The sequence below is a fragment of the Amblyomma americanum genome, chromosome 1 (assembly GCF_052857255.1).
Source record: "Amblyomma americanum isolate KBUSLIRL-KWMA chromosome 1, ASM5285725v1, whole genome shotgun sequence".
Classification (NCBI taxonomy): Eukaryota; Metazoa; Arthropoda; class Arachnida; order Ixodida; family Ixodidae; genus Amblyomma; species Amblyomma americanum.
Window position 1 is genome coordinate 335157368 of NC_135497.1, and position 26433 is coordinate 335183800.

Sequence of the window (26433 nt, forward strand, 5' to 3'; positions counted from 1 at the left end):
AACACGCCACATAACCATCTAATGCTTTCGCATTAATAATAAAAAGAACGCCGTGGCATACCAGATCCGCCCGCCGCTACTCCCTCCGGGACTCCTGCGGGTGTCGTACGGAATCCTCGTCCGCCTGTCTACCGCGTTGGCCGCGTCGCCCCATGCGCACAGTTCGGGTACGTTGCTTGGCGCCGGAGGAATAGCGCCCTCAGCCGGGAGACCAAGACAGCCTCTCCGTCGGCCGTCTGGCCCTCCCAGAAGCACGACCCGCCATCCTGGCGCAGGCCTGCCTATGTGCAGAGAGGGTTTGCCTGCTTCCAAGACACAGCCAGCAGCCGAAATCACGGAGCTTCTCAGTATCACTACCGTAAGAGAAAAGAGACGCTGACGTCTGATAACATGCACCTAGGGGACGTCGGGAAATATGAACTCCGTACTAGGCTTGGCTAGTGCTTGGCCGAAGCGATCGAGCCAGCTCCTTAAACACAGCTGCGCTTCGGTGCTGCCGAGAGGACAGATGAAACTATCTCACTTGTACGTCTTTCAGTCCTTTTATAATTTATTGTGAGCAAAGGTATGGTTTTTTATGGGTGTTTTTAACGTGCCAAAGTAACTAAGGTTATGAGAGACGCCACAGTGAAGGGCTGAGAAAATTTCGACCACCTTGTGTCCTTTAATGTGACCAAAGGTTTGGTACCAGCCGTGCATGAAAATTACCAGCGTATTGCCAGGTGCGTTGTCTCAAGGAGTCTAGTTCTTCCTACTGAATCCTCGTTTTCTCGGCCAGTATCCAGCCAAGAAAAATACGATGTTTCGTGTACGTTGTGCGATCTACCGCAACGCCATTTTTGACTCTACAGGTATTCTTGAGAATCTCTGCGATAATAATAATAATAATAATAATAATAATAATAATAATAATAATAATAATAATAATAATAATAATAATAATAATAATAATATTAATAATAATAATTGGTTTTGGGGGAAGGAAATGGCGCAGCATCTCTCTCATATGTCGTTGAACAACTGAACCACGCCTTAAAGAAAGGGATAAGGGAGGGAGTGAAAGAAGAAAGGAAAAAATAGTTTCCGTAGTGGAGGGCTCCGGAATAATTTCGACCACCAGGGGATCTTTAACGTGCACTGACATTGCACAGAACACGGGCGCTTTAGCGTATTTACTCCAGTGTGCTGTGCGGTGTCAGTGCCCGTTGAAGATCCGCCGGTGGCCGAAATTATTCCGGAGCCCTCCACTACTCTCTGTGCTCATCTCTGTGCTAATAATAATAATTGGTTTTGGGCGAAAGGAAATGGCGCAGTATCTGTCTCATATATCTTTGGACACCTGAACCGCGCCGTAAGGGAAGGGATAAAGGAGGGATTCAAAGAAGAGAGGAAGAAAGAGGTGCCGTGGTGGAGGACTCCGGAATAATTTTGACTTCTTGGGGATCTTTAACATGCACTGAGATCGCACAGCACACGGGCGCCTTAGCGTGTTTCATCAATAAAAACGCACCCGTCGCGGTCGGGTTCGAAACCGGGAACTCCGGATCAGTTTTCTGGCGCCATAACCACTGAGCCACCGCGGCGTTGACATCATCTCTGTGCTCAGAATGCATTTCATGGTGTACTGAAGGCTATACTTACTTGCCAGTGCAATAAGTATAATGTAACTGGAATGGAGGAGGATCAGGAAGGGAGATTAAACCACGGAGCTAGCCTATAGTTACGCTGTCCAGAGCTGGATCAAGAGCGAGCGAGAGAGACAAAGAGAGGAGGATAGAACACACACACACACACACACACACACACACACGCACACACAGGCCGAGCAAAGAGCTTCGCTGCAGACATGTCTTCTTAGCCAGAGGTGTATAACTAAGGAAAGGGGTTTGCTTTTCAGCGTTATATTGAAGCTCTTAGGGTACCACCAGACGAAAAAAGTCCGCAAAAGGTGAGAATAGGGTCGTCATTGCACTAAATTAGAGCTGAAAGGACGTGACAAGTGCTCCACCACACGTGTTAGAAACAAACTGAGTTTCTTGGATACTTTTGCCAAAGGCCGTTCACTGTGGCGTCCCTTATAGTCTCAGTTGTTTCGGGACGTTGAACACCTTAAAACAAACCAAACAACGTTTTATTTGTTTTTTTTATGTTAGAAACGCTAGATGACTACGAAACTCCGTTAGGGCAGCGTTGTGCTTCCGCCACAGTCTTCAAAATCACTTCTTTTCGAATGTCGTGTAGTTCGCAAAGTATGAGACATGATGCCGTAGCGCTGGGCTACGAAAAATTGGTTTTCAAGAAATAAAACGGCGAAGTAATGGTCTCACTTATCGGCGGAGCAACCCGCTTTCAAACCAGCGCCCGTTCGAAAATAGAAGCGCTGGCACCGCCGTAGCGTTCTGCCCCAATAAGGTGGTGGTTACAACTTTATTGCCACAAAATGGAAGCCTGGATTATTTGGGGATGGTGCGAGGCAGTGTGACCTCCACTCGGGGGCGGCCTCTCGAGTTCGCGTGATGATGGCCAGCTGCGTTGTTTTCTTGAACTGGCCAAGAGCTTGTCCCATTCCTCCGCCGAGGGAGGTTGCAATAATGTCATCGAAGAGGGTGGGCTATCGCATTCGGGCAGTGAGGACGCCCTACGACCAGAATTTCACGAGGAACGGGTTGATCTCATTTCATGACAAAACCCATCACTTTAGGCTGGAGAGGCGCGCATATCCCTCTCCCCACAGATCTTCAACAAAAGCGCAGGAAGTTACCTGGCGCCGACTGCAAACACGCTCCCTTCAGAATCCGGCAGTGCTTTCCCTCAAGGACCCTGGCCAGTACGACCCAAACTGCCATAAATATGGTGAAAGGACCACATACGACCACATTCTGTGAAACTGCGCAAATAATTCGCCTCAGGCGGAGTTGATACAGTTAAATCTCCCGAGCGATGGGACGCCGTGCTGGTCAGCTCGGATCCCAAGATTCAAGTACGGGCAATCGAGCGGGTCAATGAGGTCGCCGCCAGCCATGGGCTAGCGGCCATCTAGTATGTGTCTCCTGCAATCTGCCCTCGACGCAATAAATGTTTTACATAATAATAATAATAATAATAATAATAATAATAATAATAATAATAATAATAATAATAATAATAATAATAATAATAATAATAATAATAATAATAATAAAATAATAATAATAATAATGATAATAATAATAATAATTGGTTTTTGGAGAAATGAAATGGCGCAGTATCTGTCTCATATATCGGCGGACATCCGAACATCGCCGTAAGAGAGGGGATAAAGGAGGGAGTGAAAGTAGAAAGGAAGAGAGAGGTGCCGTAGTGGAGGGCTCAGGATTAATTTAGACCACCTGGGATCTTTAACGTGCACTGACATCGCACAGCACACGGGCGCCTCAGCGTTTTGCCTCCATAAAAACGCAGCCGCCGCGGTCGGGAAGGAACCCGGGAACTCCGGATCGGTAGCCAAGCTCCCTAACTACTTAGCCACCGCGGCGGGTAAATGTTTTAGAATCCAATCCAATCCATTAAAATTGAAAATTGGCTGCTGGGGAAAGGAAATGGTGCAGTATGTATCAAATCTCGGCGGAAACCTGAACCGCTCCTTAAGCGAAGGGATAAAGGAGGGACTGAGAAAAGAAAGCAAGAAAGAAAGCCCGTAGTGGAGGGCTCCGGAATAATTTAATAATAATAATAATTGGTTTTTGGGGGGAAAGGAAAATGGCGCAGTATCTGTCTCATGTATCGTTGGACACCTGAACCGCGCCGTAAGGGAAGGGTAAAGGAGGGCGTGAAAGAAAAAAGGGAGAATAGGTGCCGTAGTGGAGGGCTCCGGAATAATTTCGACCACGTGGGGATCTTTAACGTGCACTGACATCGCACAGCACACGGACGCCTTAGCGTTTTTCCTCCATAAAAACGCAGCCTCCAGGAATAATTTCGGCCAACTGGTGATCTTTAACGAGCAATGAAATTTCACAGCACACGGGCGTTACCTCGTGTTCGGGAAAGAGGCGACGCTGGGTCCAATACTGCTACCGACCACAGCAACGCCGCCTTCAAGGAAGCGCCACGGGGCAACTTTTTCTTTATTTTTTAAAAATGTTAGGAACTATAGATTATTGTGGGACTCCTGTCCGCAGCGTTGATTTCTTGCTTTATGTTTGACATTAGGAACGCTACATAAGGGTGGAACTCCAATGGCGCAGCATTGGGCTGCCACAACAACCTTACAGACCGCTTCTGTTCGAATAGTGCTATGGCGCTATGAAAAATTTTCTTCAGAAATAGCCAGAGAAGCGGCAATCACCTTGACGTTGACAAACCCGCGAGCAGAAGTGATTGTCAGGGATTCAAAAGCAGCCATTGGCAATTTCGCCAAGGGCAGAATATCTCCCATCTCCTTGGGAATTCTCAGGAATTACCCGGAAGACAGGACAGACGTGTGATTCGTTTGGGTACCGGCTCACTCGTCAAACCCGGGGAACGAGGCAGCCCACGATAAAGCTCGAGAATCTATCGGCCGAGCTGTGGAGGCTAACTCGGACGTCGAAATCACGAGAGATGGTCTTAATACTTTCCATGAGATTACTCAGCATTATAGACTAGAAAGGCTAACCTTCCCTGCTCCGCATAAAAGCCTAAACAAAGAACAGGAGGTACTGTGGAGGCAACTTCAAACAAAAACTCTCCCTAATCCAGCTGTCCTAAGCCATGTGTACCTGGATAGATATAAGTCGGAGTGAAGCAAATGCGGCGACAAAGCCACCGTAGACCACATTTTCTGGGACTGTCCGAGAGATCCCCAACCAATATCGCTCAAGAGGCTCGCGCTCCCGGGCCCGTGGGAGACCTTGTTGCTCAGCTCTAACCTGGAAACCCAAGTACAGGTGGTGACGAGAGCCGAAGAGGTCGCCGCCAGCCTCCACTGACGGCCACCTAACAAGATCAACAAACCGATTTATAACTCAAGACGATAATAAACGTTTTCCAATTCAATCCAAAATTTTAGACTGGAAACCGTCCCCCTATCCTCTCTTCCTCTCCCCTCACCTTTTTCATTTCATTTTTCAATTCCTCCAAATATCCTTTATTTCCGCAGCCTCAGCTAAGCTGCTTCAGCGTCGATGGCAGATGTCGGGGCTAGCAAAAATCTTTTCCTTCCTTTTTACTATTATTGTAATAAAAAAACGGCTACTACCAGAAAGGAAACGGCGAAGTAATCGTTTTTATGAAGGAGAAACGCTAAGGCGCCCGTGTGCTGTGCGATGTTAGTGTACGTTAATGATCCCCAGGTGGTCGAAATTATTCCGGAGCCCTCCACTGCGGCACCTCTTTCTTCCTTTCTCCTTTCACTCTCTCGTTTATTCCTTCTTTTACGGCGCGGTTCAGGTGTCCAACGATATATGAGACAGATACTGCGCCATTTCCTTTCCCCCAAAACAAATTATTATTATCAGCACAGAGATGAGCACAGAGAGCAGTGGAGGGCTCCAGAATAATTTCGACCACCGGGGGATCTTCAACGGGCACTGATATCGAAAAAGCACACTGGAGGAAAAACGCTAAATCGCCCGTGTGCTATGCAATGTCAGTGCACGTTAGAGATCCGCAGGTGGTCGAAATTAGCTCGCAGTCTCGGCCGCTCGTTTTTGGGAAAGAGATGAAGCTTGATCCAACACTCCTGCCTACCACAGCAAAGCCAGCTTCAAGGAAGCGCCATGTGACGAAGTTTTCTTTAGTTTTAAATGTTAGGAACAATAGATTATGGTGGAGCATCATTGCCGCAGTGTTGATTTCTTGCTTTAATTTTGACGTTAGGAACGCTACATAAGGGTGGAACTCCAATGGCGCAGCATTGTGCTGCCGCAACACCCTTCCAGACGGTTCCTGTTCGAATGTCGTGTAGTTCGCAAGGTGCTGAGACCCTATGCCGCTATGAAACATTGTTTTTGACGATAGGAAACGGTCCCCCTATACTCTCTTCCTCTCCCCTCACCTCTTTCATTTCATTTTTCAATTCGGCCTGCTATCCATTATTTCCGCCGCCACAGCTCAGGTGCTTCAGTATCGATGGCAGATGCCGGGGCTGGCAAAAATCTGTTCCTTCGTTTTTATATTATTTTATAAAAAACCACTACCACCACAAAGGAAATGGTGAAGTAATCGTTTTTATGGAGGAAAAACGCTAAGGCGCCCGTGCGCTATGCGATGTCAGTGCACGTTAATGATCCGCAGGTGGTCGAAATTTTTCGGAGCCCTCCACTACGGCACCTCTTTCTTCCTTTCGTCTTTCACTCCCTCCCTTATCCCTTCCCGTACGGCGCAGTTCATTTTTCCAACAATATAAGCGACAGATAATGCACAATTTCCTCCCCCCTCAAAAAAAAAAACGCAATTATTATTCAGGAATCATCTCACTTCTCGGTGGAACAACCCGCTTTCAATCCAGCGTCCATTCGAAACTAGAAGCGTTGGTACCGTTGGAAGCGTGGGTTCTACTACAATAAGGTGGTGGTTACAACTTTATTGCCACAAAATGGAAGGGATTAGTTGGGGCAGGCGCGAGCCCAGGGTGGCAGCAAGCCGAGGGCGACCTCTTGAGCTCGCGTGATGAGGGCCAGCTGCGTTGTTTTTCCTGAACTGGTCGAGTGTTTGTCCCATTCATCCGCCGAGGAGGCAGGCAAGAGTGTCGTCGGAGCGGGGTTGCTAGCGCATTCCCATAATATATGGTCTTGTGTGGCATGCGTCCCGTCGCCACAGTGCGGGCATGCAGGGTCATATTCACCGTTGGTGATTAAACGTAATCGGTAGGGGCCAAGAATGGCCTTTGTTTGTAGGCGTCTGAGTGTGGCTTGCGCCCTGTCCAGGTCGGGGTGAAGAGCGGGATACGTGCAACTTAGCCCGCGATGAAAGTTTGTAATCTCCGCGTACGGCGAGGCGCCTCGGCGGGGGCGTCCGCTCCCGAGAGGTCTCCCGTCATCCGGTTCGTTAAACCTACAGTGCGCCACTTTCAACTGTGCGTTTCTTCGAATCTCTCGCAGTAGCCGCAACACTGTTCAGATTCAATTCTACCCGTCATCCCTAGCTTCGAATGCCGTGCTGTTCCCTCTTGGTTTTTCTCTGGATCGCATGTGTGGTGGGTGTTTTCAGCTGTAGATTTGTGGAGGGCTATCCTTTGCGCAAACGGTGTTGCTGTCGGCGCAATATTGGATAACAGGAAAGTTGCAGACCAGGGAACATCCACATGTCCTTGAGCGATAAAGTGACCCGTGGCCCTGGCAAACGGTGCCTCGGAGATTGTAACTTCTGTGGCCGCATAACCCCGCTATACTATTCTGAACAGGCAGGGTGTCGGTATAGTTAGCGTAGGCTGGGAAAGGGAACGGTTAGATAACACACTCCTCCGTGGCTTCTCCGCGCTGTAAGCGAAGGAACGAAAGAGGAAGCGAAAAATAAAGAAGTGCAAAAGAGGCAGCGTAATTGACGGCTACGCAGTAATTTCGATCGGTTGGCGTTGTTCAACGAGGACTCATGTTGTGCAGCACACGGGCGTTTTTCGATATAAACAGCCCCTGAGGTGTCTGAAATAAGTACAGTTACTCGATTGAACAGCGTAACAATCCAAGGGGCGCCGATACACTAGATACAAACGCAGCACTACAGTGTTCCAAACGCCCTACGCCACAGCTGTTTCCGGCATTGAAGAGCAGGGATGAAAAGGAGGATCTTTTGCAGATGCAGCCGCTGACGCTTCTGGGGACGCAGTTGATGCAGCGCACCATTTTCCTCTCAGTAGTTTCCCTGACAGCACTCTGAACTGCCCTTTGTTTGCACGCGGCAGTGGTTAGGCATAGCTGGAGCCCGTCGGCAGGCCCGTGCACTTTCCTCTATTATCCTGTAATCGCAACAACATGGAAACCTTAGGGAATGTATATCCTCAGACATGGATGTCTGCGATAATCTTACAATACCACCAAACGCCGATGTCGGAGGTCGCCAGCGAGACGCGTATTAGTTATTCCGACTGAGCTAAGCCTGGGCTAGCGTCGCCGACTTGATTTTTTTTGTCGTCTCGCACTCAGGGGGACGTCAAAGTGTGGCGGCTTCTCTTTATCGAGCGAGTGCTAAGGTTGTGACCGCGAATCGCGCATCGGGGCCCCCTTTGAGAGCAATGGCCACCGCAACGACAGGACATAATCTCTGAGATTGGCGCCCGTGTGCTGTGCGATGTCAGTGCACGTTAGAGATCCCCAGTTGGTCCAAGTTATTCCGGAGCCCTCCACTGCGGCACCTCTTTCTTCGATGATTCGCTTAGTCCATGTTTTATCCCTTCTCTTACGGCGCGGTTCAGGGGACCGCGGATATGTGAGACAGATACTGCGCCATTTCTTTTCCCCCCCAAAAAATTTTTCAGTGTCGCCTGGCTTCACCGCGCACCGGACGGAGGCTCGCTGCTGCAGTGTTTGCGCTCGCACCCGCGCTCACGAATGGGCGCGGCGCTGCTCGAGTAGGAGCAATTGACCCAAGGCCCACCCCCCCTACGGCTCCTGCGCGCCCTGGCCTGCTGCCTCGGAGGTACAGCGAGAGATCGTTGGCATATCGGGAAAGCGGAGCACACCCCTCTGTGCTTTGCAGCAGCTGGCCAGAGACGTCATACACGAGGAGCTCCAGGACCATCTCCTCGTGTACACCGACGGCTCAGTGGCTCACGACAGCTGCTCCCTTGCTGCTGCGGCCACCATCTTCGCCCTGCGACTGCACAGCCAGCAACACGCCGCCTTCCTGGGCTCCTCCACCACGGCGGAGTTGATGGGGATCCGGCTCGGGCTGGACCTGCTGCTCACCATCGGCCCTCCGCCGCCCAGGAGTGCTCTGCTGTGCGACTCCCGCGCCGCCCTCAGCCGCCTGCAATCTAACGGCCGCGGCACCCTAGTAGTGCGAGAAATTCGCTTGCGCATCGAGCGCCTCGCGCAGAGAGGTTGTGTTGTGCGTGCACAGTGGGTGCCCGGTCACTGCGGCATCGCCGGCAACGAAGAAGCTGACGACCTCGCGACCGCTGCACACCAACTACCTGCCAGCGATCTGCCCCTTGCGCTGGAGGACGTGCGTGCGGCCATCCACGACCATCTCCGAAAGCAGCACCCCGACCCACGCATCGCGGGAGGTGAGCGCGTCGACAGTGTCACCGGCTGTCGCGCACTTACACGGTCACAACGTGCAATGATCCTCCGCGCGCGCATTGGCTGCGAGTGGCCCGGGGAACGACGGGTGCATCACAGAATCGCGACGAGTGATGTGTGTGACGGATGCGGCGCTAACACTAGAACACCTGCTCCTTCTCTGTGCCGCGTTCGCCGATGCTCGACGCGATATGCTCGCGGCCTATAGGGCGCAGGGCATACTACCTGACTCCATCAAGACGCTATTGTGGCCGCAGGGCAGTGCGCGCACTCGTGAGCGAACTTTGGTGAGCCTCTGTGCATTCCTCGAACACACGGGCTTGACGTCCCGTCTGTTCTCCGTCAGGTAGTTACACGCAGTGACCGAACGCTCCGCAAGTTCTACCTTGAACGATTAATAACTGGACGCCCCACTCCAGTTGTAACCAACACAGTGATATGCGCGTGTGTCATTTAATTCCTCTAAAATGAACTAATCACGCGCACAACCTGGACACAATTCTTATTGTGTATATAGTTTACATATTACTTCTCCCCTTAGAAAAAATTTTATTTACATATGTACACATGCCAAGGTTACCGGATACATTTGACATTCACAAGTTGACATGACGCTCAGCATGTAAGGCGAGCCAATTAGAGTGCCAAAACATCTTTGAATAACTAACAGGAATTTCTTGTGTGCGATTTAAAGCGGCGTGGCATGATTATTAACAGTGAGTGATACCGGAAAAATCTGACACGGAAAAAAAAAGGGGGGGGGGGAATAAAGAAGAAGACCCTAGCGCCAGTTTGGTCTAAAGACCAGAACAAGACGTTCATTGTTAACAGAAATGAATGGGCATGACCACTGCCGGAGAAACTCTTCCTCTCCCAAGAAAAAGAGTTCCTCTGACAAGAAACTGATCAGCTCCCTTCTAAGACGGCCAAGTATTGGCCACACAGCTCGGCGTCGAAAGCCACCAGCGACCGCGGTGCATCGATTGCGCCATAAACTAAAAAGACCTGCAAAAATTAACAGGCGAGCAAAACGGCCGCTGGGGAAGCGGCCGCGGGAGACAAAGCTCGAAATGCCCTGCCCACGGAATCCCGCATGAACGGCGCGCCAAAAGACACGTGCTACCATGCAGGTGACTGTAGCATGGCGATTAGATTCCGGAAGCGGGCAATTCGGACAGGTACTGGAGCGTAAAACGTCCCACCGCTCCAGCCGATCACAAGTAGGCAGCACTACCCAACCAAGTTTCCACACAAAGTCACGTAGATGGTCTGGGAGAGGCGTCGATGTTATGCGCGCCCATTGAACGCGGCGCATCGGTGAGCGGCGAGCCGCCGGCACAACAGGCAACAACAGCGAGCCCATAATATTCACGACACGGTCTGTAAGGATGTTGACGTCAGGTGCTACTGCGCTTGCATGCCTGAAAAAGGCCACTGCCGTAGTATATATAGCGGTAGGCTTCTCTGATTGAGGACCATGATTAACTGGGGCCGAGGGATCCAAAAAGCGCAAGGAAGGGCCCAAAAAGTACCGCGCCAGGGTTCGCGCCGGAGACGCGTCCCCCAGCAGGATACGCAACATGCACTTCAATGCTAACAGTGAGGACGTGATGGTCAACATTGGGAAGGCAAAACCACCTCTCTCACGTGGTTGTCCAAGAACAGCACGAGCCACAAGCTCGGTTCCGCCTGACCAAAAAAAAGAAAAAACTGTAGTCTGCACCCGCCTTATGACGCGCAGGGGTGGTTTAACAATGTGGCAAAGATACCAAAAGGCACCCAGCACGACCGACTGAACCAGGTAGCGCCTCTCAAGCAGAGGAAGGTCAAAGGTCTGTGCCCTCTGCACACGAGCTGTAATACCCTCTACGACCGAAGACCACATACCATCCCATACTCCAGCACAGTCGTAGGTCACTCCTAAAATGCGCATCTGCTCACACCACTGCAAAGGTATTGTACTCGTTATACGTCTCTGAGGTGACCATACAAAAAAGTAATGACTCTTGGAATAATTAAGAGCAGCCCCCGACAAGGAGGCGTACTCACGAAACACGTTTAAAACTTCGAGCAGGCTGCGTTCATCAGCTAAGTATAGCGTGATGTCATCTGCATAAGCAGTGACGCGTACACTCTCACTGCCTGGCAATGCCAGACCGCTAATGAGAGAATGGTGATTGACTGCCAAAAGGAAAGGCTCTAATGCTAAGACAAACAAAAGAGGGGAGAGCGGACAACCTTGACGGACGCCGCGACCAACATCAAATGCGGTACTTTCCCAGCCATCGAGGAACAGAGTGCTTGAAATATCTCTGTACATCTCTTTAATAAGTAGCACTAAAGAAGGTGGGAAACCGAAAGCATCCAGTGTACCGTAAATATACTCATGCTCTAGAAAGTCGAATGCCTTCTCTTGATCTAGAGAAACAAGAAGACCCTGTGCGCGCCGCCGTATAGTATACTCTAGGATATCTCTCGTTACAGAAGATAAACTATGTATTTCACGGCCCGGAATGGAGCAAACCTGGTGGCAGGAAATGAGGGACGGGAGAAGAGCCCGTAAACGGCGGACGAGTAATTTTGCTAATACTTTATAATCTGTATTTAGTAAGGTGATAGGGCGCCAATCTGCCGGACATGTCGAGAAAGAAGACTTTTTAGGGATCAGAACGATGCGGCCTCTTTTAAATGAATTAGGAAGGACATTCCGAGTGAAACAGATTTTTAACACTTCCGTGAAAATGGGGCCTACTATATGCCAGAATTGTAAATAGAACTCCACAGGAAGACCATCTGGCCAAGGCGTTGAGCCTCGTTTCATGGAATCTAACGCCTCCTTGATTTCGTCTGTTGTTGGCGGAGCCATAAGGCCATCATGAAGTTCATCCGCAACCTGCGGCAAGCCTGCAAAAAAAGGGTGTGCGGAAACGTCATCGCGATGAACCAAAAAGTGCGACTGAGCAATATCCCTGAAATGGACGAAAAACGCACTGAAATTCCTGCCAACTGGCTGGGCCACAGCACCGACGGAAGAGGTATAAGCAGGGGCACCTTGAGCGCACAACAGCTCCTGGCGTGCAAACCGAAGCACCTCTGGATGAGAAGTTGGATTGCGCCGACAACGCCATGCGGCCGCTGTCAGAGAGGACGATCGTAAAAGACGCTGGAGACGCTCTGAAAGTTCCTCTTTCCATGCACACATAAGCGCCGATGGCGACGGGGTGCGCTGAGCTATACGGAGCTTCGCCGTCATAACACGAACCTCAGCTGAGACGCGAGCTCTAAGGGCTCGACCAGAAGCGGCGCAATGGTGACGCCACTGCTCCTTCAGACGATCCCAGTCACCAGGCACGGCCCCAACAACCGAAAACCGCAAGGCCCGCGTTAGTCCTTCTCTCGTGCTGGCATCGTGAAGGATGCGTACATCCAAACGCCATGGTCTGAAAGGAGACACTGCAGCCGCCGGAACCCTGAGCGACAGAAGAAAGGGGCGATGGTCTGATATGTGTACTGGTGAGGATGGCAGCGTTATTACATTAGCAGCACCCACTGTCCTCGAAAGGCCCGTCGGTACGTACGCCCTGTCTAGCCTGCTTGACGACAATCCGCGACGCCAAGTCCACACAAAGACGCCGCCATGCAGGGGCTCATAAGCATCTGTTAACAGAAACTGGTTGACTAGGCGGCGCAACTCGCGCGCATTCCAGCTTGGTCTGCCTCTGCCAGGGCCCTGCACATCAGCGACCGTATCGAGCACGCAGTTGAAATCGCCCAACATCACAACGTTTCGTCCTCCAAGAAAATACACATCAAGATTTTTATAAAATGAGTTTACCAAATTAAAATGCGCAGGTGCGTAGATGCAAAGAAGTCTCAGACGAAGTGAGTTAAACGTGCAGTCGAACGCCAGCACGCGTCCAAGCGCATCGTAGGTAACATGATGGTCTCGCAGAAGTATTCGGTTCAGAACAAGAACGCCAACTCCGCGAGAACGCGTGCTAGCGTACGAAAAGAAAGCATCAATACCAAACCTACGCTTAAATTCCAACACGTCACTGAGGCGAAAAAAATTAGTTTCTTGCAGGCAGAGGATATCGCAGCCCGATGAACGAGCGAAAGCGACCACCTCGGTCTGCTTCATAACATTGCGAAACCCTTGCACGTTAAGCGTGATGATGTTAAGTGTAGCCATTTTGGTAATGAAAAAAGCCAAAAAACAACGAGTTGTGATGTCTAAGCAATACAATGCGCGCTACGAACGGCGCCAAACCATCTCACTTTTTTTGTAGAGTCGGACCAGAGGAGGCACGAGGCCTCCTTGCCCGACCAGAAGAGTTGTCCGAGTCCGTAGTTGACGTATGTGGACGCTTTATGCTGGAGCTCAAAGCGACCATCTCAACATCCGAAGAGAGAGTACTAGAAGTGCTGGCGCTAATCCTCGACGCAGAAGAGGACGGCGACTGCACAGATTCCACGTCAGGAGATGGCCTTGGCTCCTGCCCAGGCGAAATATTTGTGCCGACACTAAACTGCGATGACGAAGGAGATGACGACGGCGGCCTCGGCTCCTGCCCAGGCACGATGATAGTCTCGTCGATGACGAGGTTGACTGAAGAAGCTGAGGACGACAAGCTGCTCTCGTCACCATCGGCCTCAGATACGCTGGCGTTGTCGCTCAAAACCGCAACGCTGGCTGCAGGCTGCCGCGCAGGCTGCGAGAGCGGCCTGTCCCCAGCATCAGAGACCTGCAGGGGCGCAATGGGCTCGGCCTCCGTAGCGGCAGGTACACTTGGAGAGACTGAGGCTGACATAGCAGGCACATTTAATGCCGGCTTGCGAGGTGCATCACTGGACGCATTAGCCGTAGGCACCGCTTCCTCCACCGATACATTCAGAGACGCCGAGGAACCACTCACAAAGCCGTTGGTGTCGGAAACGCCGCGTTCCTTGATGGCTTCATCGGCTGCCTGTGCAGCCGGTGGAGGTGCAGGTCGGGCCGCAGCCTCAGAGTACGAGGGCTTGATCGCGCATGCCACGGTAGCGTGTGGATCACCACAACGTCGACACGGCAGCACACAACCTTGGCCTTGGTGCCCAAAGACGCCGCAGCGGGCGCAGAACGGAGCCGTACACTGTGCTCTGAAGTGTGATGTCGACCCACAACGTCGACAAACACGCTGCATGCCTTTGTAATCGCATGTCACGCGGTGGCCAGCGACCTTGATGTAGTTAGGCACGGGCGACTCGGGCTTCATTTCAATTCGGACATACCGCGTCCCGGTGGTGACAGTGGGACGCGACCCCATGATGCCGCGACTTATGTGCAGCACCTTGCCATAAGGAGAAACAGCCTTGGCAAGGGCATCACTTGGTACTCGGGCGGGCAGAAAAAGAACAGTCACCTGAGTCACCTGGGGGCTCAGGGGAACGATGGGGACGCGTTCGTTGCCGATGATGAGGCAAGACGCATCAACGATGGCAGCCATGGCGGCTTCACTCTTTACGGTAACTTGGTAGTTGCGTCCACCGAAGTGCTGGACACAGTAAACTTATTCCAAACGAACTACGGAGGCTGTCGCATCGACGACATCCTCCGGACTAGCCCCCTCAGGGACGACGACATCAAAGGCAAGGGCCTTTGTAGGTGGCTGGCTCACCATGTTGAGGCGCCCGCCAGCCGAAGGGCACCGGAACAAAAGATCACTCTTGGTGGTCGAACACCGGCCACCGACGCAAGCCGGCGGCCGGAACGCACGCAGGAACACAGCAGGCCAAGCACGATCTGACGGCCTGAGCGCCAATCTAAGCCAAAAGGCCGAGAAGCGATTGTGTATATAGTTTGTACATATTACTTCTCCCCCTATCCTCTCTTCCTGTCCCCTCACCTCTTTCATTTCATTTCTTCATTCTGCCTGCTGTCCTTTATTTCCGCTGCCCCAGCTCAGGTGCTTCAGTATCGATGGCAGATGCCGGGGCTAGCAAAAAACTTTTCCTTCCTTTTTACTATTATTTTTAATAAAACCACTACCACCACCACCCTCTGAGCAAAGTAGCTTCTAGGAATAATTGGGTTTCGAAGCGGAGTCACCCTCCACTTGTTGTCTTCGACTTCCTCAGCGCGCGTGTTCGAGACGCGCCGGGACCTTGCGTTCCCATAAGGAGCAGTGGTAAAGCGTTATCATACAATTCCCTTTGGTTCCATACAGTCTTTTTTTCTTTATGCTTTCATGGAGGCAGAAGCGCCGGCACGCGCATGACGTCTCCAAGCGTAGCCAATGATGGCGGAACACGTGCAGCTCGTGGCGTCGCATATGAGCCAATCGCAGAGCGGAAAAGGCCTCTATAAAAGAGAAACAGCGCAGCCATTTTGCCTTTCTCTAGGGGCTCGACAGGCAGTCAAGACGTCCGTTCCGTTGATTGCCAATTGTGTTTGTGGCCCCGCTATCTAAATGGGGAAAGGAAAGCGCAAAGACATGAAGAAAAACGACTCAGCTGCTGGACCTCCAGGTGCGTAGCGAATTTCCTTCCGGTTCTGTGGCCTCCGCCGCTGTCTCGTTTGGGTGCTCGATCCCTTTGTTCATCTGGCGTCACATAGTGGTCGCTTTAGGCCTAACCTCGTGGGCTACGATGATTGTGTTCTAAAGCATATTTTTGCGAGAAGCCTGAACGAAATGCACGAGCTTCGTTACCCGTTTGTTTTCGCTATTATGCACCATCGTTTTTACGTGAGCGTGAGTGACCGTGACTTGAGAGAAAAAAAGAACCTGGTTCGGTTGAGCCGAAGCGACCTCGGCAGCCTTCTAATCGCGTTAAGGTGGGTTCACGTGCAAGCAAATGAGCGAGCAGAGCGATAGAGCGGCGCGTTGCATCGAAGAATTTGCACATTTATTGAACCTCTTTCCTCTGGCCGTTAGATGCGCCGCGACCGCTCGAAACGGCTTTGTGCGCCGCGGCGGCACAAATTGCTAGCGTTTCCGCTCCTATGTGAAGTGGCCTTTGGACTGCGTACGACTTCGCGTCTCCGGTCCTCGTGGTTCGTACAGTGTCGCCATATGCAACGCCAGTATTGGGCTCGATGCCCTCAGGCTGTGACAATAGCCTTGCTTTGTTCGAACAAAGCCCGCACGCTTAGTGAAATCGCGAAGCCTTCAGCTTGCTCAAGCTCCAACCTGCGTTGTGGACAATGCACTCTTTAGATATCATTAATATTAGGCTATTTTGTTATGACAACCAACGTTTTGCATTGATGCTGCAGTCTCGGGAATACTTGATGTTGCGGTAGCATTGCTATACGGTAGAATGTATGCGGAATGAAGAAAATTACCAAATTCCAGGCATGCTACGAACGTCAGTGCTAACAGGTTATGTGAAATACCTAACTGAAGCGCATAACCCAATACAAAGGATCGCGTCGCTTCGCTTCACGTCATCTTTTGTTTTTAATTTTTTCTGAGAGGACCCATAAAAGGGGTTCCAGCCGAGCCGCGCATTTGTGACCGGCGGCGCGTTCCTGCCGTGAATGCCTTGCCGAACGTTCGCCTTGCGCACGCGCACTGTTCGTCTCGACGCTCCTCGAGCACGCGCTGCTGCACGCGTCGCCCGTGCGCCTGTGTGTTCCGTCCATGCTGCTGACCTGACACGGGACGGGTGCTGTGGAACGCTCTTCAGCTTGGTCAGTGCCTTGATCCACGGCACGTTTCCGACCGCTGCTGTCTCGTTTTAGCCCGTTCTTCTTGGTGCACAGCAACCTCTCTGCAGCTCCGCACCCCAGTCCCCTCAGCGCATTTACGATTCCTTTATGGTTTATTTGGGTTTAACGTCCCAAAGAGACTTAGGCTATGAGGGACGCTGTGGTGAAGGGCTCCGCAAATTTCGACCACCTGGGGGTTCTTTAACGTGCGCTGACATCGCACAGAACACGGGCCTCATGAATTTCGCCTCCATCGAAATTCGACCGCCGCGGCCACCGAACCCGCGTCTTTCGGGTATCGTGTTTCTGTTCATTACTCTGTTACCGTCGCATTTTTGGCTTGGGCTATCCGCATTACCCGTCACAGTGGCTCAGTGATTAGGGTGCTCGGCTACTGTTCCGGAGTACCCGGGTTCGAACCCGACCACGGCGGCCGCGTTTCGATGGAGGCGAAATGCAGAGGCGCTCGAGTGTTGTGCGATGTCAGTGCAGGTTAAATATCTCCTGGTGGTCAAAACTTTTTCGGAGACCCCACTACGGCACCTCTTTCTTCCTTTCTTTTTTCACTCGCTCCTTCTATCCCTTCCCTTCCGGCGTGGTACAGGTGTCCACCGAGATATGCAAGACGGTTACTGCGTTATTTTCTTCCTCAAAAGCCAATTTTCAAAAAATACCTCTGCCCGGATTGTGGTCGCTATTTCTCGCGACTGCGTGTTTTTTTGTTGTTTTTTTTGGGGGGGGGGGGGCTGCCGGGTGAAGTCAAGGCGGCTTAACAGCTTGACGAGTTTGACCTTGAACCGAGGAGAAACCATGTGAGAGCTATGACGTCACTTAGCCGCCACCGTCGCGTTCATTGTGATCATTGGCATTGTCGTTCACGATGTTGCGGACTCCGTCGATTTTGAAGAAAAGAAGGGAATTGGGGAAGCGCGTTTCCCACAGCGAGCATGTGCTGACATTCTCCGTGACAGCAAGCGTTATCCGCGGCAAGGAACGTGCATTCTTTACGCCCGATATATAAATGAAAAAAATTGAAGGCTGATTCGACGGACGGTAATTCGAAAGTTCAGCCCAGGTCTCCGCAAGCCGCCAGCTACCGCTTGGCAGGTGTCGTGTTACTTTGCTAGCCCCCTTCCGGCATCGTCCCGTAGCAGCCGCCTTCCGGCTGTCCATTCCTCTCGCCGTGTCAGGTGGCGCTTCGCTCTGCTACTTCGTGCCAACACGTCACCTGTCACACTCCGTAACACGTCATCTGTCAGGTAGCATGTTACAGCGACTACGATGCGGAACGCAGGGACGGGCGAGCTGCGCCCTAAACGGAATGAAACTGAAGAAGTCACTGCAGTTGAATACGAAGCGAAAAGTTTCACCACGTTTGGTAAAGCATTCATCGCATAGGCCGGAGAATAACCTTGGGCGACCGTCAGCCCAACCACGTTAGCCGTGTATGACCGTACGTGGTACAGTTATGGCGTCGCTCTTGACCCTTTACCCATGACCTTTAGTTCACCTCTGCTCTTTGACATTGGTTGATACTACGTCTAAGCCATGTCGTGTGTGTATATAATATAGAACGGCCGTGAATGCAGGCGCTGCCATGGACGAGCCTGAGGCACTTTGCAAGCGTCCTTCCTTTTCGCTGAATTCCAGGGTTAGCCAAGTTGTTTTTTTTGTTGTTTTAGAAATTTTTTTATTCTCACGTATACAGCTAGACGAAAAGCGTGCGCGTGTGTCTCAAGTATATTGAACGCGCGGCGGGGTTTGTCGTTTGCCGCTTCTTCGTTGCGGTGGGGGAGGGCTGATCACTTTTGTGTGAAAATTAAGACCCTGCGCGACAGCTATTGCCTCGCACTAAGTTCTTCAGTGCAAGGGCTATAGGACGCTGTTTGGGGGAGCTGCATGTTTAGTCGCGTTTAGTCACGGAGCATGCCATTATCGGCTTACACAGCTGTCTGAGTTGGGACGGCTGTTCCGACCTGTTCTCTCGACCACAGTATACTGAGTTTTCGGTCACTGACCATGTCAACTATGTTAACTGCAGTCAGCTGACCACTTTCACATGGTCAGTAAACCGAAGATTCATTCTGCTGACCTGACCAGACGGCATTCCATCAAACCATCGACTAAGTACTGTATACCAGATGTTTTTTCCCGTTGAGCAGACAAGGGAAGGGGACGAAAGGGGCTCGTTAAGAAATACATGACGCAAGCCAACAGTGACCGAACCAAGGAGCATAGGGAAATTTAAAAAAGATATTTTGTGGTGTTCATCAGTGGGGGCTTAATATGGCAATGACTTTTTAAATAGTCTCTTTGCGACCTTAAACCCTCATAAAAAGCGAAACTTTTTAAAGATAATTCATTAAAAAGCAGAAGAAAAACAACCACATGCCGCCGGTGGGATCCGAAACCCACGACCTCTGAATTTCGCGTCCGGTGCTCTACCAACGGAGCTCCGGCGACGCCTGTCCAGTCTTCTGCTTTCGGCAGTGTATATATGCGTGTCGTAACGATCGATATGATCGCAAGCGCAGCCGATATATAGAGCCGGCGTTAAATTGGCATTTTCGGCTCGCAGCAGTGCCTTCGGCCAGCGGTGGCAACCAAGCCACACCTCCTGCTCCGTCGCCCGCCGGTCCCTCGTGGGTTTCGTTCGCGCAAGCACTCCAGCAGGGCGCCGCGGCCAGCCCGCAGCCGCGCGCCGTCAGCGGCGGCCCGACCACGGCCGCGGATCCCAGCGCTCACCCCACCGCTCAGCCCAGCGCCTCCCGTCCCAGCTACGGGGCCGCCGCCGCCGCGGGTTCCGCCAAGGTAGCTTCCATCAGCCCCCGGCCTGCATCCGCAGCAGCCGCCGTGAGTGGCACTCAGCCGGCAGCAGCTGCCCTACCACCGTCGCCACCAAGCACGCCGCCCGTCGCGGTGACACAGCAGACCCCCGCAGCTGGCGACCAGGCCACTTCAGGCGACGATGTCAGGATCAAGGTGCGTACTGTTTTCCGAAAAGGGCTTCATCTTGAGCCATGCCATGTAGTTCGTTTAACCTCGTTATAAGGAAGCTGAAAGTTCGTTCACGGCTGTTGCTTCGTTATATGCACTGTTGAAGGAGCTCCCGAGGGGAATCGTAATTCCTTCGTTATATTCATTATTTCGTTATAAACCATGCTGTGCATCTCGTTATGCCAGCGGTCCAAATACATTTGAACCTCTTTACAACGAAGTTGAAGGTTTCCGGCGGTTACTTCGTTATAGCTGTAGCTTTGTTATAGCCCCTGATGGCCGAGCTTCCACGTGCAATCATAATTTCTTCGTTATATAAGTTGTTTCGTATTAAACCGCTTCGTTACAAAGAGGTTCAGCTGTTAGCTTCAAGGCAAGAGGAAACCTCACCTCTCCAAAACATCGACTTAAGTGGACGGTACGAGAACCGAACTCCGGTATAATACAACTGAAGAAAGAAGCGGCATGTGCCTCTCGATAGAGGCCCTCCAGCCAATGGCGTCGACTGGTTCCCATGACGTCATGGTTACTCAATCCTCTTGGACCTGTGTGACATCTCAGGGAGTGGCATATGAAAGGATATGAACCACCGCTTGATCAGATTGACAGCGGCGCCCGGAGAATCGGCCGACGCCGTAGGCTGCAAGGCGTCCTTTGAAGTGCATCCGTCGCTTCTTTCTGGAGTTCCAGCCGACTACAGGGCTTAGTTTTTACTGCTGAAAAGTGCTGTGGGTAGCAAGCATCGTGGTCGTGCATGACGTATAGGGCGCTCTGGAAGTGAAACGTAAGATTTAGCTGCTGACAATGCCTAGATCGAGAACAACGTTTCGGAACCGCTACGGGTTCCTTGGTCAACAATGAGGAGGACAAGGCGAGTGGCTGAAATTTAAAACCGAAGTTTTTGACGTAAAGACCGTACTTAAATGAGTGGTTCGAATCAGACCGGGCAGCTGCAATACATTTCGATGGAGGCGAAGCGCTAAGGCACCCCTGTGCTTTGCGATGTCAGTGTACAATAAAGATCCCCAGGTGATTGAAATTATTCCGGAGCCCTCCACTACAGCACCTCTTTCTTCCTTTCCTCTTTCATCCTTTCCTTTTTCACTCCCTCCGTTTTCCCTTCCCTTATAGGGTGTTTCATGTGTCTGCCAATATGTGAGAAAGATACAGCGCCATTTCCTTTCCCCAAAAATCAATTTTCAATTTTCACAGTTTCTTCTCTGAGGTTCAGGGCCTTAGTCTCACCTGGATAAAGGGTGGCTCAAGCAATTGGTGCGTCGTCAGGTTTAGCCTTGGAGTTAACTACTTATACGCCGGCGGCCGAGTGTTTTGTTGCCAGCGTATGAAATATTGTTTTTAAAGTGAAAGCTTTACTGGCCACAGGTTGAGCAATTTTGCATGATTCCTGGAGAGGACGTGGAGCAGTAATGACACATGGCATTTCTCTCTTTCGCTCTCTACCCACTACTGTGCATGCCCCACTAGTAGCACTGAGCCACAGGTGTTCCACCTGCCTTTCCTCAAAATCCAACTTTCAATTTTGTTTTCTCTTTCCTCTTTCCCTCCCTCCTTTATCACTTCCTTCTTGGGGTGGTTCGGGTGTCCACTGAGATATGTGAGATGGTAACTGTGCGATTTCCTTTCCTCAAAAACCAAAGAAAACAAGTTAGTGGAAGGACTTGGTAGAGTTCATTGGAGTTCACAATTTTGCAATGACCATTCATTTTCACGAAAGGAAAAGCGCACAACCAGGAAAGGCGCACAACCGGCTCTGCGGGACAGTGGAGAGCTCAATCTCGCTTCCCCTTTGTATATCCTGGATTAGCTGGGCTAATCCAACCCGCCGCGGTGGCTCAGTGGTTAGGGCGCTCTGCTACTGATCTGGAGTTCCCGGGTTCGAACCCGACCGCGGCAGCTGCGTTTTTATGGAAACAAAACACTAAGGCGCCCATGTGCTGTGCGATGTCAGTGCAGGTTAAAGATCCTCAGGTGGTCGAAATTATTCCGGTGCCCTCCACTACGGAACCTCTTTCTTCCTTTCTTCTTTCACTCCCTCTATCCCTTCTTTTATGGCGCGGTTCAGGTGTGCAGGGATATATGAGACAGATGGTGCATCATTTCCTTATCCCAAAAAGCAATTATTATTATTATTCCTATTATTATTATTATTGGGCTAATCGACATTAACTTTTCTGGCGGGAGGGGGGGGGGCGGAAGGAAATGGTGCAGTGCCCCCAACCGCCCCCGTAAGGGAAGGGACAAGGGTGGGGGGAGTGAAAGAAGAAACGAAGTAGTGCCGTAGTGGAGGGCTGAGGAATAATTTCGACCTCCTGGGGATCTTTAACGTGCACTGACATCGAACAGCACACGGGCGCCTTTCGCCTCAATCAAAACGCAGCCGCCGCGGTCGGGTTCAAACCTGCGAACACCGGGTCAGCAGCCGAGCGCACTAAGCACTGAGCCACCGCAGTGAGTGCAGTGTCTTTTTTATTCACGCGTTAAATGCGCTTTTTCTCAAAGCGAAATGCTGCACTGTCGAGCCCAAACTTCCACTCTGACAAATTGATGTTTCCTTGGCCTGTAGCTGTTGATTCTCATAAATTACGCGTCTGCACATTGTCAATTCATAGAAAGATTCCCGTATGTTGCTCATCTTTCACTGTTAATGAGCGGCTGGTGCGTCTTTCCGACCTCCACGAATGCCGAAATTTCCACTGTAGTTCCTTGTGCCGAGCTTCGGTGCCGGGCGCCGGTTTGTTTCATCATGAATAATTAAATTTTTCCAATTTTTTTCACCCCAATCGGGACCATTTCTGTGGGCCACCTTGGACATGTGACGTCACCAGCTGCATGCCCGTCGATATTTGCTCGGAGATTGGTCAAGAAGAAAAAAAATAAGACCTTTGTTTTTGGCCATTTCACACAAACAGTGGTCTGTCGCTTACAGTCTCCAGTTTAGTCAGTCAACGCACCGAGAGGTTCTGTGACAGTATGCATGACGACAAGCCTCGATCTCGGCGTCATACTTGGGGAGAAACCGAGTTTTGGTTTCGGCGTTCTTTGTTTTTCCTGTTTTAAAGAGCTTCTACTCAGGATTCTGAAAAACGGGTTTTGAGGCACAGAGAAGAGACTCTTAAGAAATGTGATGCGAATGGGAACACAATACCACGTCTAAACATATTCAAAATAGCCCACATTTTCCCTTTGAGTGGTTCAGAAACCTTGCAAGAAATGCTTCTACAGCTGTGGCACCATCATGGCCTTGGTTCACTGTATAAATAATTTAAGGCAGAAAAAGAACAAGTAATTACTGTCTCGCTTTTGATGAACACTGCGACTACGCAGTGCGGTTCCTTGATTTTGCAATCGTCCCGATCGTCCCTGTCATATCCGCTCAAAATAGCACAAGGCTCTGAAATATAATCCGAGGAAAGTACAGGGTCGGTTAAAAGTTCTCAGGCCAAAGGGTCTGCTTTTGAGCTGTATTATCAGGCAGACATGACACCACCAGACTCAGAATATCCGTAGAAAGCGGAAGAGGTATCGTTCTGTGCTCTGGGAACCTTGATAGCTTTATTCGCGTCTTAAATGCCATGATATACCGATGAAACAAGCAAGCCCTCTGGCCCCGAAACTTTTGACTAACCGGGTACAGAACCAAATATTCAGAACCCACAATCCCGAGCGAAGGTTGGCGAGCTCTTTCCAGTGACTTTTTCACGCCCGCGCATTTCTCCGCCTCGCGCTCCTGCGTATTTTTGTTCAGATGTGTCAGTCGGTTAGATTAAGAAGTAAGGCAGCTGCTATGGCCGCTGCCAGTAATAAGCGTCGCTTCGGCGGTTCAGGAAGCCCCCCTGACCCCATTCTACAGGGGGGGGGGGGAAATCCCGAACGCATAGGCAGCCGGCGGTGGGGCCGAGTGGGTAGGGCTGGCTGAACAGCGCCGACCTGTGAGCATGAAAAGAGTGATGAAAAGATATAGAAAGGCTCGAAGACGCTGAAATTTAAATTTTGACTGCACATAACGTCGCTTGCACAAAACATTTTAAACATTGTCACTGGAGGATATTCTTGTTCAAGCGCTGTCCTTTAAAGGGCTCGCTATAATGCACGGGGTGCAGGAGGCTTTTTCCATTAAGACCCACCGGAACCGGTCCTGCGCTGTAGTGTAAATCGAAGACCATTCGGCCAAACTTATGTGACGCTCAACACACGAAACAGTGCGTCCATACTTAATTGTTCATGCTCTGCTCTAATTACCTCCAAACACGGCGCAGGAGCTCGAGAGAACCCTACCCTCTCACTTCCCACGGCGGCCTGCCCACGGCCAGCTGGGCCGGACCATACAACTTCTTGCCAACCACTTCAGCATCGAGATACCGACTGGCAGCGTCTACCACTACGACGTCGACATCTCCTCGGAAACTGCCAAGGAGACCAAGGTTCCTGAGCAGAAAAAGTACCGATGCCTCAGTACAAAGATCAACAGGATTGCCATCGAGCTCCTAGTAAAGAAGTACCGGCAAGACCTGGCCAACTGCATCCCTGCTTTCGATGGCCGCAAGAACCTGTACACACGCCGCCAGCTCAACTTCAGCGAGCGGACATTCACAGTCGACCTCGAGGAAGACCAAAGATCCGAGAAGTTTATAATCAAGATCCAGTACGCGGCCACAGTGAATCTGGACGCCCTGCATGGCGTCTTCCAAAAGCGCGTACAAACTGTGCCCCAGGAAGTCCTCCAGGCCATAGACATCGTCTTGAGGCACAGCCCCTCGATAAACCTTGCACCAGTTGGACGCTCGTTTTTCAGACCGCCGGGACCCAACGAGCACAATGACCTCGGAGGAGGCCGGGAGGTGTGGTTTGGCTACTACACGAGTGTTCGACCCGCCCAATGGAAGCCCATGCTTAACGTCGACATGTCAGCAACCACATTCTACGAGTCGCTTCCACTGGTCGACTTCATGTGCAGGTTCTTAAGCGACAGCCGTCGTGTGTTGACGCCCGCAGACTTCCGGTCATTGCGCGACAACCAGTACGTGCGCCTGAATAGGGAGCTCAAGGGACTCCGTGTCAAAGTGACGCACCTTCCGTACCCGCGCAAGTACAAAGTGGTCAAGATCACGAGGGAACCTGCGAAGGAAATCTATTTTGAATCAGAAGGTAGTCAGATCTCCGTCGCCGACTACTTCCAGAGCCGCTACAGGCGCTTGTCGTACCCGAACTTCCCTTGCGTGCAGAGTGGCAGCCCGACGCATCCGGTCTACATTCCTCTGGAGGTGTGCGAGCTGGCCGAAGGCCAGCACTGTCGGAAGAAGCTCGACGAGAGTCAGACCGCCGAGATGATCAAGCACACGGCCAAGCCGCCAGCCAAGCGCTTCCAGAAGATTCGTCAGTCCGTGCGCGACATGGTCAGCAGCTCGGACAAGTACCTGCGAGAGTTCGGCGTCAAGATCAACACTGAGCCCACTCAGGTTGTGGGCAGAGTGCTCGACCCGCCATCTCTGGTATTTGAGAACAACACCATGTGCAAGCCGCGCGACGGTACGTGGGATCTCCGAGGGCAGCGCTTCTACAAGGCGATGTCCATGACAAAGTGGATTGTTCTCAACGTGAGCCGCTCCGCGCACAAGGATTCCCTGGAAAACTTCATCAGGATGCTGATCCGCATCGGCCAAGAACTGGGCATGCGCATTGCGCAGCCGCTTGCGGTCATCACGTTCGACACAAACCGCCAGCCCATGCGGACCGTTCTCACGGAGCAGCGCAAGCAGTACCCGCAGTTGGAGATGGTTGTGGCAGTGATAACAAAAGCCACGAACTACGCTGAGATCAAGCAGGTGGCAGAGACTGAGCTCTCTCTGCGCACACAATGCATCTTGGACAACAACGTGGTCCAAAAGTGCAACGCAGCGCTCATCCAAAACTTGTGCCAGAAGATCAACGCCAAGATGGGCGGTATCAACAATAGTCTCCTGATGCAGGAGAAGCCGAAGCTGTTTCATACGCCCGTGATCGTCATTGGAGCAGACGTGTCGCACCCATCGCCTGGAGACAAGGTGAGGCCATCCATCGCCGCGTGCGTCGGAAGCCTAGACACTGTACCGTCCAAGTTTCACGCCACCATTCGGGTACAGATTGAAGACTCCGAGGCTAAGGCGCGTGTGGAAATCATTAGAGACCTGAAGGACATGATCAAAGAATTGCTACTGGCTTTCCACCGCGCCACCAGGCACAAGCCCGAGCGGATCGTCTTCTACAGGGACGGAGTGAGCGAGGGGCAGTTCTTGGAAGTCCGTAACTATGAGGTAAGTAACTGCGCCTACTACTATACTGTGCCCACTAAACGCTCATCTTGTTAAGACAGTTTTTCCCGCATTCAATGTCACTAGTGTCATTGGATAACCTTTGTCTTTGGAGAAGCCGACTAGCTGTGCATATACGTAACGACACCGAATTGATCTCCACAGGGATATAATTTCAGGACATCCAGGATATTCATTTCTGGAGACGTCTTGTCGGCGTTAGTTGACCTCAGCTTGA

At 51.4% G+C, this 26433-nt stretch overlaps 1 protein-coding gene across 1 annotated transcript in view; it reads left to right on the top strand.

Moving 5' to 3' along the window:
- The window catches only part of LOC144121124 (uncharacterized), a 45209-nt gene that overhangs the window by 13229 nt on the left and 5547 nt on the right, over positions 1 to 26433 (top strand). The window contains exons 2-3 of the mRNA XM_077654095.1: positions 19469 to 19872; positions 24165 to 24500. Coding sequence (XP_077510221.1) covers positions 19469 to 19872; positions 24165 to 24500 — 740 coding nt within the window. The remainder of the gene's footprint in view (positions 1 to 19468; positions 19873 to 24164; positions 24501 to 26433) is intronic.